General features: G+C 35.7%; 1 protein-coding gene across 1 annotated transcript in view; it reads left to right on the top strand.

Moving 5' to 3' along the window:
* Ack-like (activated Cdc42 kinase-like) overlaps positions 1–15,819 on the top strand; it is a 151,081-nt gene extending 135,262 nt beyond the window's left edge. The window contains exon 9 of the mRNA XM_071717717.1: positions 5,748–15,819. Within this exon, the coding sequence (XP_071573818.1) occupies positions 5,748–6,678 (931 nt within the window). The 3' untranslated portion in view covers positions 6,679–15,819. The remainder of the gene's footprint in view (positions 1–5,747) is intronic.
* Positions 15,820–19,837: the final 4,018 nt, after the last annotated feature.

Genomic DNA, 19,837 nt, shown 5'->3' with positions numbered 1-19,837 from the left:
TACGCGCACCACGTTACTCTAAATTCCACTTTAAAGCCTAAATGCAAAATATCTCAGGCGTGCAGTCCATAAGCGAGACCGCTGGTGGATCTCGGATGAAGGGAGGAGAGGGAGCGCAGCGCAATCGACACACAAAAAAATAAAGCAAGTTAAATAACAATGGTAACGAGTATATTTAACGAGAAAAGAGAAGAAGACAGGATAGTGTATGAACTTCCGTAAAGTACCGACGACGGTCACAGCGCGTCCCGCCACGCTTCGCGAGATCGGCGAAATCTCGTTACAACTCGATAATGACTGAGCGCGAATCAACTCTAGCGCGGAACAATATTCTAACGCGGGACGATACATTAACGCGGGATGTACCTTACGCAAAACGATACTCTAACGCGACACGATACTCTACGCAACTGATATATTAACGCGACACGATACTTTATGCGAGACGACACATTAACACGAGAATGATACGCTACCGCGAGCGATACATTACGCATTACGCAAACGATACATTAACATTACGCGGACCGAGACATTAACGCGAGCGATACCTTACGCAGAACGATACATGAACCTTACGCAGGATCTGATTTCGCGGCATCGACGCACACTTACTTACAACGAACGCAACGACACACGACACGATAATCTCCCAAAATGACCGCAAATCCCTTCGGATTACGCGAGTCCCGGATTGACCCCGCGATTGACCTCGGCCATCACGCACGATGCCTCGCGAGGTCCGCAACACAACGATGCCCCGCACGCCGCGACGCGATCACGCGGAGGCCACGCTACGGCCCCGCGATGATACGGTGCCCGGTCGTGCGAAGAGCACCCCGCCCAAAACGGCTCGATTACGCACGGCGCATCTTTCCGTTCACGACACTCTACCGAATTCTCACAAACGATCTCACGAAAATCACACGGAGATTAAACGCATCAAACGCTCTAATTCTCACAACGATATCACGAAAATCACAAGGAAACTAAACGCATCAAACGGAAATCACACGGAAATCGGACGAATCATGAAACGCTGACTGTCGGCGGCCGCACATCCGCGTTCCCGAGACGGGCATTAGCTCTCGCTTTCTTGGCCGGGCCCTCCCGCGGTATTTCTCTCGATACTCTACATACGGATTACAAACTCTCGCGGCACAACGAGACTCCCGGGAGGGCCTCGGTATTGCGACGATCTTACTGTGAGATGCGTGAGCAGTGGCCTTACAATCGTTCTCTCGATCGCCGGCAGCTTCTCGTCGTGAACACCGGGGCTGGATAGTACCTTGATGGCGGCTCACACGACAGTGTCGGCCCTCCGGCCCGGCGGGACCACGCTGAGCCCGCCTTGCCTGCCAGGGTTGCCAGCCTTTCCCGCTGCTGCGCCTGTGCGATCGCCGCGCCCGATTAGTGCTGCGTCCTGTGCGATCGTCTCGCCCGAGTGCTGCGCCCTGTGCGATCGCCACTTCCGACTAGGGCGCCACTCGCTTCCGTTTCCACCCGCCGGCGGTGATTACGAACCCGCTCGGAGTTCGGCTGTCCAGGCCGCGACTCACGGACCGGTGCTTCGGGGGCCAGGCTGGACAGGCCATGGCCCACCGACCGGTGGCGGTAACCCGGGGGTGATTCGGCTTCTCGACGGGGACCTTTGCCGGGGCGTCCCCCTTCCCGGTTCCTCCGCACTTAGGCCGTTATCCATCGTTGCGGGCTACGCACTTTCCGTGGGTGTTCGGCTGTCCCGGCTGCGGGCCTCAGCGTGACCCGACCGTCGGCCGTCCTTCCTCGGCAAGCTTCCGGCTGTCCATCTGTAATAATCCCGGGGTGCGACTTTACGCCGTTACAAGGATCCCTGGCCAGCTGCTCCGCACCCTCGCTCATAACCTGTAAGTCTTACTAAAGGGTATAAATTTAGCCTACGGTAACGCTAACGCCTCGCCCGCTCGGGTGGAGTCACCACCCTTGACGCCCACCTCGGCCGAGCTACCATCCGGGCCAGGGACGTGACTAATGTCACGTCACAAAATATAGAAAAATATAGATTTTTAGTACTGACAGTTGCTCCATTTACATCATGCTTGATCCATTTACATCTTTTCTATATTTAATGACATGACATTATAAAGTCATTCAGGAAATGAAAATTCCTGAATCTACATTGAATCTACATATACACTACATTTCAGCGATTTTCAATCAATATGGGCAGGTATTTTAAAAAATTACTTAATAGAACCGCATATTTTACTTAATACATTAAACGATGCTAATTACCTCTTAAATAATTTAATTAATCTTATTTCTTACGAATTACTACAACTTATATTTCTACAGCAAAAGATAAATATGTAGTTTATGCATGATGGAGTATCAGTACACGTACATACGCACAATAAGCAGTACTTATACAAAACCTTCGATGTAAAGTAAATAATGCAGGATAGATTTATAGTACTGTTCTCTTGATCTCATTTTCTTAAATTTTTTACTTTGAGATTATTTAAAATACTTAGTTTTTTCTACACTTTTTAGTAATCCAAGCACAAGCTTAGCTTATACACATCAAAGATCTTTTTAAGTAGTGCGAAATATTTCAAAAATCTTTGAATTTGTATATTTATTGAATAAAGTTCCGAAAACGGTCTAACTACGATTTCGATGAAACTTTGTAAAAGCTTCATTTTGGGTTAAAATAAAAGTCCTTAAAGCGAATTTTGGCGACTCCTACAAGAAAGCTATTTTTTAAGATAAAATAGTAAAAAGAATGTTAAGTTTGGTAATTATTTACTTTAGGCAAGCAACTTCCTGCGACCTTGACCTTGACATATATTATAGAGAGCACTCTCCTGAGTAACCCTCTAAAGGTTTTAGCCATCGTTCGTTATTTATTAAAAAGTTATTAACAATAAGTTTAAAAAATATAACAGTTTGTGTCAGTTTTAAGGGAAGTAATTTGCTGATACGTGTGTAGACAGCACACATGTAGACGGGGAAGGGGTTACCGCCCCTCCTCCTGCGGCAGGGGTGGGTGGGAGTTGACCTCGCTCCGCGTGGAAAGTTGAAAGCCCGAACCGTACAACACAGACCTCGTTTTGTCCTGTAAGCAGGGGGTGCGGTGGGATGGACTTTGCTTCACGTAAAAAGTTGGAAACCAATGTGGAACATATTTTCAATGCCTTTTGAATCAACATGAAAACTCCTGAAGTATGATTGTTGACTTGAACAGAAAGATCACGTTAAAGTGGGGAGAAGTGTTTATAATATATAATGGTAATTTATAATAATTTATAACATTCTGTAGAATTGTTAAAATCTCTTTCTACACTTTTTATTGTTTTATCTTTAAAAAATGGCTTTGTCATGTAAGTCGCCAAAATTCTCTTTAAAGGCTTTCATCTTAACCCAAAATAAAGCTTTTTACAAAGTTCGGTAATTATTTACAAAAAGACCCCACTCGCCAATGACCTTGACCTTAACATACGTTGTCAAGGTCATGACCCTGAGTAACTTTGACCTTGAAAAAAGTGGCGGTCACGATCCGTTCAAAAGTTACGAAGCATAAAGTTTTTGCTTTGTAAAAATTATTCAACGATAGCGCGCGCGCGCGCGCGCGCGCACACACACACACACACACACACACACACACACACACACACACACCGAAGGGGGAGGTGCGGGGTGCCTTCGGCGTGGATTTTCCACGCGTGAAAAGTTGTGAACCCATGTGGCACCTCGTTTCGCGTGGAAAGTGTATGCGTGGCGGCAGTAGGTTCCGCCCCCCTGCGGTCACATGGGTTTGTGGCGTGCTTTACGAGCTCGTTTAAGTAGAGGTGGTATTAAACAAGATAAGTTAGTCGATCATCTGTGTGAATATTTGTGGCGATATACAATAAAAAGAATTGGAGGAGACCCATTTTATGTATTACTAGATGACATAAAATATGTGTATTCAGAAAATTAATAGAGAATATATAATGTTTCATTATGTATATTATATATAAACGAGCTCATAAAGCACGCCACGAACCCATGTGACAACTCGTCTCGCGTGAAAAGTGTATGCGTGGAGGCAGTAGGTTCCGCCCCCCTGCGGGGGGCTCCACTATTATTAAACTAGACACATAGTGTGCCTTCAAAGTACATGCGTGGGCTTAATTTCGCAGAAAACGCGTGGACTCGTGAATGGTGGAACCGAAAACAACGATTTGCTGCTTTAAATAACTTTTCTTTGTTCATGCATGTACTATTTCCATATATATATTAGTCGTTTATGCCTTTCAATACTCAAAATAACTGCTATATTTTTCAAACTTTTTTTGTTAATAACTTTTTAATAAAAAATGACCGCCGGCTAAAACCTTCTGAAGGTCACTCAGAAGGGTGACCTTAACAACATATGTCAAGGTCAAAATCATTGGCGAGTGGGGTCTTTTTGTAAATAATTACCCAAAGTTTTATCGAAATCGGAGATAGACCGTTTTCGGAACTCGACCCTATTTATTATATGGGAAAATTGAAATATAATATCGAAATGAATGTATGCTCTTGATTACCTATTTTAACCCTTCGTGGTCACAGGGGTTCAGCATAACCCCAAAAATTTTTCAAAGCAGAATTACACTAACTCTAAGCTTTGAAACGGGCCTTGTGGTGCCATTTACCGAAAATTGACATTTCTTAATTACCTTTCTAACAGTTCGTTAGGCCCGGAGAGAATTGCGTGTTTATTTTTTTTTCCGAAAATTATCCACTTCGTATTGCAAAATAAATATCTTTTTTGAAACATACACTGCCGTACTATTTTTTTCCAAAAAGTGTCACATCTCATGGGTACAGTTACAAATTTTTAGCCAAAAATATCAATAATTTAAAAAGTTACAAATTTTTAAGTAAAAAGTCATTTTTCATGTACTTTAATTTTGCGATTTTTTTAAATATGTTAATATTAAATAATTAACAAAATTAATATTGCGGCAGGTTTTACTACATTTCAAGAAGGTTCAGTAATTTTTTCAAGTCAAAATAATGAAAACTGTAAATATGGCAGCCAATTAAAGTCGCTGGGGTCATTTTGACCCCGGTGGGATCATTATGAAACTGTAGATAAGTGTGACCACGAAGGGTTAAATATTACTAAATTATTTAATAATAATACGAAATTATAAGTTATTAATGTAATACTTTGAACTGTCGAAATAGCAGAGACTTTACAATTGTATATAATTGTACAATTATATACAAATTGTATCAAGCGTTGATAAGGACCTAAACCCGAGGTCGAAACGTAGCGTGCTATTTAATAAAGTTGGCCAGTTGGGTCGAATGAAGATACACCTAAGCTGAATTATTTTCACTTACTGGCGAGATAACTCTCAATTTGCTGTTTTGAATATTTTGAATAGGATTGATTTCGAACTTATGTTTATTAAGAGCTTTTTGTTTCTTGAGTTTTTATTAGCCATGCAGTTATACCTTGGCTTATAGTTTAGAAACATTATGTACGTATTCCTTTTATTAATCTTTTTTTATATCTATAGAGGTACTTTTCTGTACCTCTATATATCTGAAGTTTCTTACAACTGTACTTTGATTTCTTCGCCTTTTTCCTCAGTTAAATATTTCATTATTTTTAACACCGATTTATTTGTGTGTGCGTGCGTGCGTGTGTGTATGTGTGTATATTGTGTATATACACATATATATATATATATATATACATGTATAATACGGATGTTCCAAATTTTCAGCCCAGAAGAATTCGAACAACGCATAGATTCCGAGTTAGCTGCACTGGATTCTTTACCTATCGAGGAAAGCCGACTTCGACGATGTAGCGTGATCTCGGAAGATTTGCTGGAGTTCTCGGACAACTTAATCGACTGCGGCGACACAATCGATTTACATCGGAACGCCTCGAGCAATGACGAGCTATCGAGTAACTTGTCAACCATGACCGATAACTTAGGCAAGAAAATAAATGACAAATCGAAGTGCTCTCTAAAGAATTTTGCATCTAAAATACAAGAAAATATGGAGACAGATCTAAGCCGAAATCCGACACCGATTAGTTCTTGCAGATCAATAGATTGGAACAAGATGAATTCCTCGATCAAAGCTCAAATTCCGTCTGCGAGAATACAGCAGACCCCATTAAATTACTCATCACAAACAAACATGGAAGAAATTCCTTCCAAATCGGAAGCTTTCCAGTGCAAAGAACCATTGGTACATATCGGCTCGAGCGACAATTTTCATTCAACTGCTCTTCCAAAAGCCTATGATTTAGCCAACGAAAAAACATCAAGTTGTGACATTGCGAGGGACCTGTCGCGACAATCGGATCATGTCTCTTGCGAGGACCTATTAGAGTTTGCTTGCGACGGGCCAAACACGCGAAGAACACGCGGACCTCGTAATGGAGAACAATCTGACGAGGTACGAATCATGTTAAAAGTGTTGCACGAACAGTCAACCCCGGAATCCTGCATCGCTGCATTGAACGTCACCGAATGGGATGTTTTAGCGGCAATCAAACTGGAGCGGCTCCAAGGGTTACTAAAAAAGGAAAACAATTTTGTCGGCCTCGAAGATTGCAAAGTGATGCTGAACCAGTGTGGTGGTGACGTCGTTAAAGCAGCTGCGCTATTGCGAAACACGGAGGATACTGCCGCGGTTTAGTTTGATTTTAATCAATTATAATGCAAAGCAATAATTCACAGAGGATTGATTGAAAAGTTTTTGCGATATCTTTTATTCCAAATCTTGATGACTTTATAACGCTGGAAATATTTTTCTATGAAAGTACTTCCTGAGAATTGCAATTTGTTATTTGCACCATTTTATCAACAGAGCAGTTTCAAAAGTTACGAATATCGGCGGCAGAATACAGATTTTTAGAGAAAAGACCTGAAAATGCACTACTCACTTCAAATTGTCATAACTCAGTAAAAAAGAATGGTAGCGCAATGATTAAAAAAGCATTTTAAAGAGAAAATGTTAAATTTTACGATACAATTAATAAAATTTGAACAATTTTCACGTGCACGCTATAAAAGTTGAAGTTTTTTCTTCAATTTTGCAAGGTCCACTTTAAATTAGCGCCGTTTGTAGTAAAATCTTCGCAAAGAAACGAGCCTTGAAGCATTCGAAAGCTGAGGATTCAAACTTTAAAACACTTTTTTAAACATCAGTCTGCGACCATTTTTCACAAAGATATGTAACTTTGAATTGGTGCTTTTTAGCGCTGATTTCAAGTGGCCCATTTTTTTGCAGGTAGTGTATATATACACACACACACACTTTTAAACCAATGCTCCAAATGTGACGATTATAATTAACTACAATAGTTTTTTCGCTAGCGCTTCGCGCGGGCTCAAAAGCTCTTTTTTTTGTAAACCCCTTTACCGATCATCGCCTAAATCAATTTTTGACGAAATTAAAGGGCGCAAATCACCACGAATCGCGCATAGTCTAACTCCAGCTTAAGGCTCCTGGTCCCTGAGCCGAGAACTCCGCGTTGACGGTGGAGACGTACCGTCGCGGTAGAAATAAGAACTCTCTCCAATAAAGAATAAGCGAGAAATGTTGAGAATTGACACGTTGAGAATTCTTGCGTAGTATTTCCAAATAAAAAGATATTTGCTTAAAATAACACTACAGATCACTTCAGCACACGAAAATAATCCAAGTTGAAGTTGGTAATTGTATGGGGGGATCACCTTGGATGACCTTGATATTTTAGTATGTTGTCAAGGTCACCCTCCTGAGTGATCTTCAGAAGGTTTCAGCCCGCGCTCGTTATTCGTTAAAAAGTTATTAACAAAAAAGTTTGGAAAATATAGCAGCTATTTTGAGTATTGAAAGGCATAAATGACTAATATATATGTCGAAATAGTTCACGCATACACTTTTTTTGTTTAGTTTTTGTTTAGTTTTGTTTAGTTTAGTGACGCGCTTTAAACAGTTAAATACTGTTAAAGCGCGTCATCTAACCTATGTAGATTAGTGACGCGCTTTAAACAGTTAAATACTGTTAAAGCGCGTCATCTAACCTATGTAGGTAGTATTTAACTGTTTAAAGCGCGTCACTAATCTACATAGGTTAGATGACGCGCTTTAAAAGTATTTAACTGTTTAAAGCGCGTCACTAATCTACATAGGTTAGATGACGCGCTTTAAAAGTATTTAACTGTTTAAAGCGCGTCACTAATCTATATAGGTTAGATGACGCGCTTTAACAGTATTTAACTGTTTAAAGCGCGTCACTAAACTAAACAAAACTAAACAAAAACTAAACAAAAAAAAAGTGTATGCGTTAACTATTTCGACATATATATCAGTCATTTATGCCTTTCAATACTCAAAATAGCTGCTATATTTTCCAAACTTTTTTTGTTAATAACTTTTTAACGAATAACGAGCGCGGGCTGAAACCTTCTGAAGGTCACTCAGGAGGGTGACCTTGACAACATACTAAAATATCAAGGTCATCCAAGGTGATCCCCCCCCCCATCTATACAATTACCGAAGTTAAGTCTACCCCTTTCGACAGTTAATAAATATTCGTAAAATGAATGTAATACGAAATCTAGTCATGCGCCTGCGCACAAGCCTGCATCGTATCACATTCGTTTTACGGCTGTTTATTAACTGTCAAGGGAAAGGGGTAGACTTAATCTCAACTCGGAGTATTTTTGAAGTGTGCTGAAGTGATCTGTAGTGTTATTTTAAGCAAATATCTTTTTATTTGGAAATACTACGCAAGAATTTTCAACGTGTCATTTTTCGCTTCTTTCTCACATTCCAACATGGCCGCGACGAGTACTCAGGAACCTTAAGAGAGATAAATATGATAAATTCGAAGTTGGAAAGGAAATCGTTACCTGAAAAATTGTAAACTCTCTCACAATATTGCGTCCGTAGCTCGCTTGCGTGCATTTCCTCGCGTCCGCGCCCCCTTACTTCCGTATTTGCAGAAATTAACAACACACAGGCTCACGGTTTAGAACTGATTTAGAATATAATTTGCAATTAGAATACAGCACAGCTCGCGTTACGTTCGTTTTACTTGAAAGTTCAACTTCGAATCTCCTTGGCAACCGTTTTTAAACAATAATTCGTTGTAATCCTCTGAAGCTGGCGCCAGACTATGTGCGATTCGTGATTCATGATAGCTCGAAATTCGATCCATTCGATCCATTCAAGCTGTATGATTTTACATCTTGCTCATTTTGCTGTGTGGTCTCCATCACATCACAGTTTTACTAGGGGTATAGAGAGTAACTGTGCAAAAGTTGGTCCAGATCGGTCAAAGAGTTTAAGAGTGTATAAAAAACAGACATACAGACATTCTATTCTTCACATCACAGTTTTTCCAGGGGTGTAGAGTCCATTAATAAATGAGTAGTTTGCAGTCAAAATTTTGGCAACAGTTTCCAGAAAATCGGAACAAATTAAATTATCATAGAAAAACTTTGTGAACCGGTATCCATAAAAATCGGTAATAAAAAATTGATTTTGCGCCTATATTTTGCGCAGGGGTAGAGAGAGTAACTGTGCCAAAGTTGATCCAGATCGATCAAAGGGTTTAAGAGTGTATAAAGAACAGACATACAGACATTCTATTTTATATATATAAAGATAAAGATAATGACAGACAATTTGAATAGAAAACCTTTATTGTTAATAATTTACTGACGAAGTCAAAGTTTCTGATTTAGTACTTCCTGAGTATTGCAACACTCTAAAATTTTTAAAAACATATATTTCTATTTTTGCACTGAATTATTAATAACTAATAATATTGACGAAATAAAAAAGGTCGAGCATATAAAATAATCTTTGTTTTTTTATTATTATGAATATTTTTTCACAAACTTGCAGACATCTTTCATACAATTATAATAAGATTATTAAAATTTCTTCTTATTTAAACACTGTTGTAAGCTATTATTTATCTGTGACTGATAATTCACAGATAAATACAATTGGAAATATATTAGTTTGCAAATATAAAATATTACATTTCATAAATTAGGTAGGTAAGAGTTTTTTATTTCAAATTTTATTTACTTGTGTCAGACCTCTTCAGTAGAAGAATTTCTTACTTCCATCTACAATTGCCAAGCAGAGCACACATATCGATACGTTTTGTATAGTGATCTATGAGAGATGACTGAGGAAGCTAAAATATCTATTTCTTATTATTATCTCTTTATCTCACTCAACGAGAAAAAAAAGAGAAAGGGAAAAAAGTTTTACTTAGGAGTAAAAGTTTGGATGAACCTGACCTATATGCTTCTTTCATAATTTCTTAACAACAATGTCTCTACTGTGTCACTTATATGTCACTATAGATACAAAAACATATTATGTCGCATTATATCTTAAAATCAGATGGCCATTAGCAATAATAAGAGGTGAAATAAGAAATATTAGTTGATAGGTGATGAAAGCTTGATTTATATATAATGCTGCATTCTGCCTCTGCTAACAGAAATAGTGAAGCTTCCGTCTAAAATACAAAGAGTTAAGATTTTCTAATTTGAAGTGAGAAGTACAATCTTAAAATTTTTTAATTAACTTTTAATACTAATAAAAGAATTATTATTTTAGAATTTATGTAATTGATAAAGATATATTTATAAAAAGAAAATGATTGGCTTAAAATTTTTTAAATTAAATATTTAATTGTGGCAAACGTTTAGTAATGTTTGAGACATGCTTTATGTTAATCTAGTTGAAGAATTGCCAGATTAAACAATAATTAGCGAATGTCTTTAAAAAGTTAACAAACTTCTTGTTAAACCTGACAAATAAGGCAATTTATCGATTGTATCACTTTTACATGTAAATCTAATGTGATAATTCGCTCAATAAGGATAAAAAATCTTAAAATGACAAAGAAAAATATAATCGATATGTTTCATGTTTCCTGTTACGTAAACGTTCACAAAGCCAAGAGGAACCAAATAAATACAAGTTTAGCTATCTGTGTGACCACATATTTTTAAAGATCTGAATATAATGCCTTTAAAGATATTTACAAATTAATTATATTTATACTGTAAGATATATATTTACTTATTGTTTTAAAAGGATACATTAAAACAAAGGATTATTTTATATCTCAGAAATAATGTATAATTAAATGATGCACAGTGAAAAGATGCACAGAAAAATAATCATTTTATAATATTTATATACTGGAAATCACTGCTCAATAACAAGTTTATAAAACTAATAAAGCAGATAAAAATAATAAATTTATAAATGTAAGTCAAATTAGGAAAAAAATATAGATTATTAACTTGTGGCAGATATTGTTATTTTATAATTTTAATAAGAAATAACATGCAATTCCAAAGATTATTTCTTCATGTTATTTCTTTAATATTATATTTTAATTTTTATGAACAACACATATGACTGACAAATTATATATTTTACTTCAGCTATGTACAAGGTGTTTGATAATAATCGTATTATCTCTCATAGGCAAGAAATAACGTTACGCATTATTCGCGGTTACTACGCGCACGAAAGGCATTAGGAGAAGCGCAACTGCGAATAGCGTGTAACGCTGAGCTGTTTTGTGCTGTTGAATTCCGCGGATAATATTTGCATCCTTATTAATTAAATTATCATTAATTATTGAAAAAATTGTAAAATTTTAAAGGACTTTATATTCAGTTTAACGCCACTATATTCTGTCCACAAGAGTGATATGATTCTTATCAGGCATTTCATCTGTTAAATGTTCTAATTTTCGACAAAAATCTACAATATGATAAATATTTGTATTAAATTAATCAATATAGAAATGTAAAGACATGTATTCATAAAAAAACAAAGTACCAATTGAATACTAAAAGTTGAAAAAAACATGTTTTAATGTATTGTAATTTATATCAGATTCTGTTCAAACTTATCACGCTTTGAATTCCATGTTCTCATTTGCAACGGCTTACCATAACTTCTATCTTCTCATATTACAGCATTTAAACACACACACACACACACACACACACACACACACACACACACACACACACACACACACACACTCCATCCTTCACTTTTTCATTACAACTCTTCTATTTACAAACAACATAATTAAGCATAAATACAGCGAATACGACTGCGAGTAAAAAGTTAATATTTTTTTCTATCCTTTTTCTCAATTTTATTGAGCATGGCAATAAAAAGAGATGGGTTTATGTACCAGTAAACATTTTAATAGTTTTGACATAATATTTAGTTTTTTTAACATTTTAATGAATTTCAATAGCATTTCTTCTCAAGACGAAAAAGAGAATATAAATAATAAGAAAAATCTATATTTTGTTAGTTTGAATTTTGTTAGCCTAAGAGTTCACGTAATAATAAGTATTTGCACAGAAATAATGTGTAGGGGAGACCGGGGCTAAAACGTCTACGGGGTAAATACGTCTAATCAAATATCTCGGAACCTGTATATTGTGCGAACTCGCTATTAACATTGTAAACGCTGCTTATAGTACCCATGTGACCAACGGAGTTTCGGCAGGTTACCTGCCGTGTTATGATTTTTACGAGGGCAAACGTGTTTTTGGAAGGTGAAAGTTACATTTTCTGCGCGTGGAAATTTTGTAATATCTGCAATAATATTTGCTCTCCAAATCTCGAGGTACGTGATTATAAAGAGTAATGCATGCTGAACACGAATCCAGTGTAGTTTTTTCATTATCGTTGATGTCTAATATTTCGTGGGCGATCAAACCTGAAACTTGTGTTTGGGGCTAATCGGTCAGTAAGCAGTCCGGGTGCATTTCCAAGGCATTTTCGGGCTCACTGCATATGGAATATGGATGAGACGGGAATTACAACCGTTCAGACACCGAATAGAGTCATCGGACGTCGAGGAGTGAAACAAGTCGGGCGAGTGACTTCTGCGGAAAGAGGAACCCTCGTAACTATTTTTTAATAATGTTTCGCATAAAAATTTTAAATAAATTTTTATATTTTTCTCTTAAAAAACAATTATTAAAATGTATCCTATTATTTTTTAGGATTAGATGTACGTATATGTATCGAAAATGCAGTGCAGACTGTTATAACCCGGCATTTTTGAGATTTCAATTTTTCCACCGTTGTCGTTTTTGCTCTATACCGGTTAAACAAAGCGACATAGACAAATATTTCCTATATAAATTTTGTAGCTAAAGGTTCACTCTTTACAGTGGTATACCACATTTAACTACAATTATTTATTTTGTTGTTAAAAATCGGCACCGAAAAAAACCGGACTGTTTAGCCCCGGTCTCCCCTATTATAAACTTTACTAAAAATTAAATCGACGGAGAAATTGCTTATCATAATTTAGTTTTCACATTTGGAGAAATAAAATAAAAGTTTCAAACGTGCAAAGTGCTGTATCTTGTTATAAAGAAAAAACGAAAGAAATATACTTTGTAATTTAAGATATGTAATAGATTTGAATAATTACCGCCATTTCATATGTTCTATGTGTTCAGTAAGATTACTTTTACGATCCAAAACATTCGTATTGTCTACGTGACTTGTATTCTTCTCGCACATTTAACGCTAAATACAGCTATCTGGATCTGAATTTTACATTTAACAATATTATGATTAATAATATTTGATATAAAAGATAGGAGTCAAACAGAGTCAAAACTAGCTTTAAATGTGCAATGCGCTTATAGATTTGTATCTTTAAGTTGTGACAAAACAAATTGTAGGATATGACTGAAGAAATAAATAGTAAGTTTTAAATGAGCTATTCAGCTTGGTACAAGAAAAAATAATTTCTCAAAAAATACGTATTTATTACATCTTCAGATTGCAGCATGTAACAACAAACAACGCAGAAACAAAATGTAAAACAACTAATAACCGATAAAGTGCATACAGCGGTTTTTAATCGATTATTTGTAATTTGATATAGTTCCTTGAATTATATTACCAGTGTAGTAATTTTTATCCACTAACAAAGACAAATTTAACTACGGTTATTTAACTACGGCAAGAAATATGTAAAATTTGATTTAACAATTATGATATGTCTTACAATTAATATCCTTTGTTTAATATGAGAATTTCGTTAAATGTGTGTGTGTGTGTGTGTGTGTGTGTGTATTCGAGTGTGCGTGTGCGCGTACACACATACACACACACACACACACACAATATTTTCAAATTAAATACATATCTATTATATTTACATATTTGTTGTATAATATTGCACTACGTTTTTCTTATGCCATATAAAAAGGCATAACATATAATAATAAGCATTGTACATACAAACTATTATTTCTGAATTATTATTTTTTCTTATACTGTTTCAGAATGAATTTTTTTTAATGAAAAAAAAGAAGCAATATGTCATAAGTTATTTTTACATGACAAAATTTTTATCACTTTTGTTGAGTACATTTTCCGAACGCATATTTCGAAACTTTGTAGAAAATTAGTATCGACTGGAATATTCATGAACGTGTTAGAATGCAAACAATTTTTAATACGAGTAAAGCTATTCTAATTATGATTGTATTTTATTGACAACTGTCAATTTTAGTTGCAGTAATAGTAAAAATAGATTTACGCATCGTTATGTGTGTAGCACCGTGAAATTGTGCTAACAAAAGTTAAGAACGGGATACAATATTGTACACTTTTGTGTGTTTTTGTTCATATTTATTTAACGAAGCTAAATAAGAACTGATGAAATCTACCTATAAGTAACGTTACAAGTGATGTTACTTACGGTTAAGATTAGCAATTGTAATATGGATGTGCATTTCCGCGATGCATTCAAATAATGTACTTACACGCGTACCCAACAATCGACGATATTTTTACAAATTATTATTATTAAATATATATGTAAAATCTGAGTTAAGCAAGAATATGTGTAAGCAAGGATATCATATTTCCGACGAAATGCATAAGACCTCGAGAATAGTAATGAAACTAATAATATAAATAATAATAAGTATAATAATAATATTAATAATAATAATAATTAAGTTGATGCCATGTTTCTCACAGAGAAAGAAAAATGGAGAGATGTATGGCATAAGCGGTTAGTAATTTTTAAAGTATGCTGTATTTTGTAGAGACCCTATAATAAGAGACTGGCTATAAGACAGCAAGTTTTGATTGGTCCGCCAGTTTTGTTAAAAGCAAGAGAACAGAAAGAAAAAGAGATATAAGAGAGAAAGAGAAAGCGATGTGAATATATATCTTTCTTTCTCTCACGATTTTGACAAAACTGGCCTTATGGACAGTTTCTTATTATAGGGGCTCTAGTATTTTGAACTTTTGGTTCAAGTTTTTCTACAGAACTGTTGTATTACATTGGAATTAAATTTTGGAATTAAAATGAATAACTGCGTAGGTTGAAGATAGAAAAATATGTCGTATTAATTATAAAATTTATTACAGAATAACATGAGTTGACAATTGACGAATAGATCTATAGATATGATTTCATATTTAAGGATCTTATGAGGTATGAACTTAATCTACTATTATTCTAACATTAAAAATTCAGCATACATTAAAAAGAACAATTGGCCGCCAATTATTTAGGAAGCAAATGCGTTCGATTCTCTCCGCTCGATTAGAGATAAGTAAAACACATTTTGATACACGATCTTTGTAAGGCAAAACACGAAAAGGTTTTTGTACATTTTTATATATTAGGCGCGAAAGCACAACAATTCTTTTTATATATGCTGTATATTTGCGATAATATATCATATATATATATATATATATATATATATATATATATACACACACATTGATAAATCGTGTCAAATTTCTTTTATCCTATTTCACATGCAACGGAAACACGACATTCCTTTTTATGATGTTTAAGGAGAAAGTTTATTTGAAGATAATCAAAATATCAATTTTTTTATTCTTTAAAACTAAATTTTTTGCACATATTAAAGTATATAAAATAATTTTTTAATATGTCTAAATATATAAAAAAAAAGATTGTACGTATAGTCCTTGTACATTGTATGAATGGTTAAATATGGATGAAAAGTTTTCTAATTATACATATCCCACATAGTAAAATATATCACTAAGATATCTGGAAGATATCTGAATAACAAAATATCTGATTGTGCAGCACTTATCGAGATATCATGAGAATATTTCAGAGACATCTGCAAGATTATAAAAAGCCATGATAATTTCATCTCAGATGTGATATCTGATTTTGCATATATATCGGATATCTATGCCTCATTTAAAAGCAGATATATTATATACAACCTATCGTGCCGCGCCGTGAGGTCTGTCCCCAGCGAGAAATGACCCATCGAATCGACGTCTAATTGACGTCGAAAACGTATATCGAAAAGTAATTGAAATATTCATCGATTTCGATTGATTTATGGCACAACTTTCGATGACTTTTCGACTTAGAATAAATCGATTTCGACTCGATATTGATTACACAGGCACACAAAATAAAAAAAGTGGTCTGTTCTTTTGACCAGACCCACCTATCTTTATGTATTTTGACGCGCTGAATCCGAATCTGAAGTCCGTTTAGCCCAAACAGCCTCAAAATTTCGAGTAAATCGCAAAAAATAGCTAAAAATGGCGAAAAATCACGTTAACGAGTGCGAGAAAATTCGGAAAAATTTTTTCTGACCTGGATCAAGTGTGTTTCTTTTGTATTTTGACGCGCTGAATCCGAATCTGAAGTCCGTATAGCCCAAACACCCTCAAAATTTCGAGTAAATCGCAAAAAATAGCTAAAAATGGCGAAAAATCACGTTAACGAGTGCGAGAAAATTCGGAAAAATTTTTTCTGACCTGGATCAAGTGTGTTTCTTTTGTATTTTGACGCGCTGAATCTGAATCTGAAGTCCGTTTAGGCCAAACACCCTCAAAATTTCGAGTAAATCGCAAAAAATAGCTAAAAATGGCGAAAAATTACGTTAACAAGTGCGAGAAAATTCGGAAAAATTTTTTCTGACCTGGATCAAGTGTGTTTCTTTTGTATTTTGACGCGCTGAATCTGAATCTGAAGTCCGTTTAGCCCAAACACCCTCAAAATTTCGAGTAAATCGCAAAAAATAGCTAAAAATTGCGAAAAATCACGTTAACGAGTGCGAGAAAATTCGGAAAAATTTTTTCTGACCTGGATCAAGTGTGTTTCTTTTGTATTTTGACGCGCTGAATTCGAATCTGAAGTCCGTTTAGCCCAAACACCCTCAAAATTTCGAGTAAATCGCAAAAAATAGCTAAAAATTGCGAAAAATCACGTTAACGAGTGCGAGAAAATTCGGAAAAATTTTTTCTGACCTGGATCAAGTGTGTTTCTTTTGTATTTTAATGCGCTGATTCCGAATCTGAAGTCTGTTGAGCTCCATTACTAAAAAAATTTGGCAAAATCACAAATTAAAAAAAAATGAAAATCGTGAATAGTAAAAAATCCAGAAAAAAATGTCATGGATATGAATTACTTCAGAACAAATTGTACGGAATCAGGTTTACCTTGATGTTCTTCTTATACTGTTTTTCTCCTGTAGCGAACTCTTTTCTCTTCGAATGACCTATGCAGTGGGTTTCTCTTTCTCTTCTTCCCATTCTGATTCGTTTCTCTCTTTAGTGTCCAACAGTAATCTGCCATCATGTTGATATCCCATCTTCCTTGGTATCGAAACTCCATTTCACGTATATCTTGATGGAATCGTTCTCCTTGTTCTTCACTGTAGTCTCCAAGGTTTTCAGGAAAGTAGTTAAGATGAGAATGTAGGAAGTGCAAATACAAAAGAAACACACTTGATCCAGGTCAGAAAAAATTTTTCCGAATTTTCTCGCACTCGTTAACGTGATTTTTCGCCATTTTTAGCTATTTTTTGCGATTTACACGAAATTTTGAGGGTGTTTGGGCTATACGGACTTCAGATTCGGATTCAGCGCGTCAAAATACAAAAGAAACACACTTGATCCAGGTCAGAAAAAATTTTTCCGAATTTTCTCGCACTCGTTAACGTGATTTTTCGCCATTTTTAGCTATTTTTTGCGATTTACTCGAAATTTTGAGGCTGTTTGGGCTAAACGGACTTCAGATTCGGATTCAGCGCGTCAAAATACATAAAGATAGGTGGGTCTGGTCAACAGACCACTTTTTTTATTTTGTGTGCCTGTGTTATTATTTCCTCATTGCAGATATGGGCCGATTCATCACCGTCTCCGATTAACATGATCCTCCGATTAAACTCTTCGGCTCTTTCTAAGGGGGGGAGATCCATAGACTTGCAAGTTGAGAGGAGAAGACGGATGAATTGATGAGGGGGATTATTTAAAAATGGGAGAATATCTCTTGGAGATTGAGGAAAGGTTTCCTGAATGTATTTGACTAAATAAGAGGCTTTACTACAGTACAATCCGCAATTAATTATTACATGGTTAATATTTTGCATTGGGTTGCCGCAAGGGCAGCGTTCGGCTGATGACAAAGAACGAGACGTCTGTCGTAGCGTGGATATAAAGTAAAGCATACATAGAAAAACGTAAGACGTAAAAGACTGTAAAATATATAGCCTTTCGCGACTTACGTTATTCTCTACCTTATTTTAGTCTACACGGAGAAAAAGTTACGGTTGCTACAACAGAATAATAATGTTAATTTTCGCCCATCCATACAAAAGGGTTATGGAAACCATAGTACTCTGGAAGTGACCTATATGGTTGCCCTAACCTTAGTGAGGGTAGCTACTATATGGATGTTGCAACCATAATATATGGATGTTACAACCATAATGAACAAATATTCACCCGACAAAAAAAATTATTTATTTCGAAATTTTATTACTATTTTTTAACTAAATTTGTTTCTTAAGATGCAGTCTATGATTATAAATATTTTCTCGTATTTGAAAAAATACACTTACCTTGGTGGGATTCGAACTCGGGACCTCTGGATCGTGAGCCAACTGCCTTACGTGGTAGACTACTTCTTAATTTAATGTAAGTGTTATATATAGTCTACATATGGCATAACCAGCGCAAATATATAATTTTTCAAAAATCATCTTAAGAAACAAATTCAGTTTAAAAAGAGTAATAAAATTTTGAATTGGATATATAATATAATATTTCTTAATGTCGGGTGAATGTCAGAAACCAGTGTCGGCTCATTACGAAATTTTGTGTTCGTAAATATATTTATGAAAAAAGTATATTTATAAAGTTAAAACATCCTTATCAAATCCACTTTATTCTATGCAGAAATTCTTTTGCGCGCGCAATGGAACTAACCTCTCAATCATGCAGTGATTCAGTGCTGTACCGTGCAGCTATATCTTATGGATCTCTCAACCATAATATTTGTGCTGCAGACCACATAAGAGAGATAGCAATAATTCTTTGGTTGAGGCAACCATATACGAGGGTATTGTAACCGAATGTCACGTATCGTAAGAACTACGGTTATGAAAACTGTATAAATGAGCATATCTTAACAGCTACATTCAATGTAATATCAATTTAACTTGAATTCACATACATTTCTTTTTCAATCATAGAGAATGTTGTTGTAACAACCGTAGCAATTTTCTCCGTGTATTAACAGCCTTCCGAAGTTCCGATCACGGACTTATATCCAATTGCAACACTGCTGTTTGGCGCCGTCGGTGCTCAACGAAATATTCAAGTCGTTGCTCGGTGGGTTGTTTGCGCACGCGCAGCAAATGGCGGCTCATACATATAACGCAAGTAATAAAAAACTGTGTTCAGCAGAGAAAACTACTTTGTAATTGTTGTAAAATTTGTGAATGTGATTGGTGTATGCTTTGAA

The sequence above is a fragment of the Temnothorax nylanderi genome, unplaced genomic scaffold (assembly GCF_030848795.1).
Source record: "Temnothorax nylanderi isolate EJ_2023f unplaced genomic scaffold, tnyl_v1.0 TNYL_tig0222_pilon, whole genome shotgun sequence".
In the NCBI taxonomy this organism is placed as follows: domain Eukaryota; kingdom Metazoa; phylum Arthropoda; class Insecta; order Hymenoptera; family Formicidae; genus Temnothorax; species Temnothorax nylanderi.
This window is presented reverse-complemented; position numbering and strand designations above follow the sequence as displayed.